Genomic DNA, 1,851 nt, shown 5'->3' on the forward strand with positions numbered 1-1,851 from the left:
TTTTTGGTTTTTCTCCGGTACCGGGAACCGAACTCACGACCTTGCGCTTGCCAGGCAGGCGCTTTTGCCGCTGAGCTAAATCCCCAGCCCCTTCTTACAAGTTTTTTTATCATTTAGAAGGGCAGCTGTCATCCTAGCACACATATTTATTTATTTATTTATTTATTCATTCATTCATTTTTTTTGTGGTGCTGAGAATCAAACTCAGGATCTCACACTTGCCAGACAGGCGCGCAGCACCACTGAACTATATTCCTGGCCCCCTAGCACACATTTTAGATTTTTGTTGAAATTAATAGTTTAATGGGGTAAGGTTGTTGCAGAGAAATTGCTTGAGAATGTAGATAAAATTATATATTGTTAGTAATTTTGTTTTTAAAAGATAAAGATGATAGTAATTTATAACATTATCTTTATCTCTAGTACTATGATTTTGTCAGGGTCTGTTGGACGGAATGACTAAAAAGTGATTTAAGGTTTTATAACCTAGAAAGTTTTTTTTTTTTTCATGAAAGAACAAGGTGACAAGATTAATTCATTATATTAGGTCACATTTTTTTAAACCTTAAAAATATATGCGTTCAAATGAATTAAAGTGCATGTTTCTGTTTTAAATACTAGGTTCTGGAATGTGGAGTCTGTGAAGATGTCTTCTCTTTGCAAGGAGACAAAGTTCCTCGCCTTCTGCTTTGTGGCCACACAGTGTGTCATGACTGTCTCACTCGCTTACCTCTTCATGGAAGAGCAATACGTTGCCCATTTGATCGACAAGTAACAGACCTAGGTAGGAAAATTTGTATGGATTTAAGATTGAAATTGATAAATGTAACATAAATGAGATTTGAAATAATTTCAAATTTCAAATTTGTTTTTTTTTTTTTTTTGGTTTTTGAGATATGGCCTTGATAATGTACTTTAGGCTGGCATGAACTTGCAGTGATCCTCCTGTCTCAGCCTCCCGAGTACAAGCATGCACCACCATGCTCAGCTTGAGATAATTTTTTTATGCAAAAAATATAAAGTTCCAAAGACCATTAAAATAAATTGAAGTTTCTATTACATCTTCTAACTGTAAACTAGCTTAGTGGTAATTACTAGTATTTCATCTTTTGAGATGTTTACATTCAATAATTCTACATGAAGAACTTTAAGACACATGAGTTATATGTACTACCTTATTCAAAGAAATGATAATAGTATATTCATCACAGATTAAATCATTTGCTGGACACCATTTGTCCAGTAAAAATACTTTCTTTACAAGTGAATGAGCCTGTAATGAAAATACAGATGAATCACTTTAGTCTCAGCAATTTTTTATTTTTAAAGTTATTTATTTACTTATTTATTTTACAGTACTGGGAATTGAATCTAGACCCTTAACATTGAGCTATATCCCCAATCCTTTTTTATTTTGAGACAAGGCCTTATAAAATCACTGAATTCCCTAGGCTGGGCTCAAATTTATGATCTTGCCTCAGTTTTCCAGAGTGCTGAGATTACAGGCATACATTACAATGACTGGCTTCAGCATGTTTTTATTTGTTAGTATCAGAGACAGTGGTGTTTGTATCTTGTGATAATTACTCTTTATTTTCTGCTAAAATGAATTAAAGATCTTAGGGATTTTTTTTTCCCTTGCTTGTATACTTTTTTTTTTTCTTTTTGAGACAGGGTTTCACTATGCAGTTCAGGCTGATCTTGAACTCACTTTGTAGCCCAGGCTGGCCTTGAACTCACAGCGATCCTCTTGCCTCAACCTCCTGAGTGCTGCGATTACACGCATGTGCCACTATACCTGACTCTCTTGCTTACTTCTTTTTTTTTTTTTCTTTTTTTTTTTTTTTTTTT

The 1,851-nt window shown here is 34.0% G+C and overlaps 1 protein-coding gene across 1 annotated transcript in view; it reads left to right on the plus strand.

Annotated features, from left to right (window-relative positions):
* The window catches only part of Trim23 (tripartite motif containing 23), a 28,874-nt gene that overhangs the window by 916 nt on the left and 26,107 nt on the right, over nucleotides 1-1,851 (plus strand). The window contains exon 2 of the mRNA XM_005392627.1: nucleotides 622-784. Coding sequence (XP_005392684.1) covers nucleotides 622-784 — 163 coding nt within the window. The remainder of the gene's footprint in view (nucleotides 1-621; nucleotides 785-1,851) is intronic.

The sequence above is a fragment of the Chinchilla lanigera genome, unplaced genomic scaffold, assembly GCF_000276665.1.
Source record: "Chinchilla lanigera isolate Chin_1 unplaced genomic scaffold, ChiLan1.0 scaffold00045, whole genome shotgun sequence".
Lineage (NCBI taxonomy): Eukaryota > Metazoa > Chordata > Mammalia > Rodentia > Chinchillidae > Chinchilla > Chinchilla lanigera.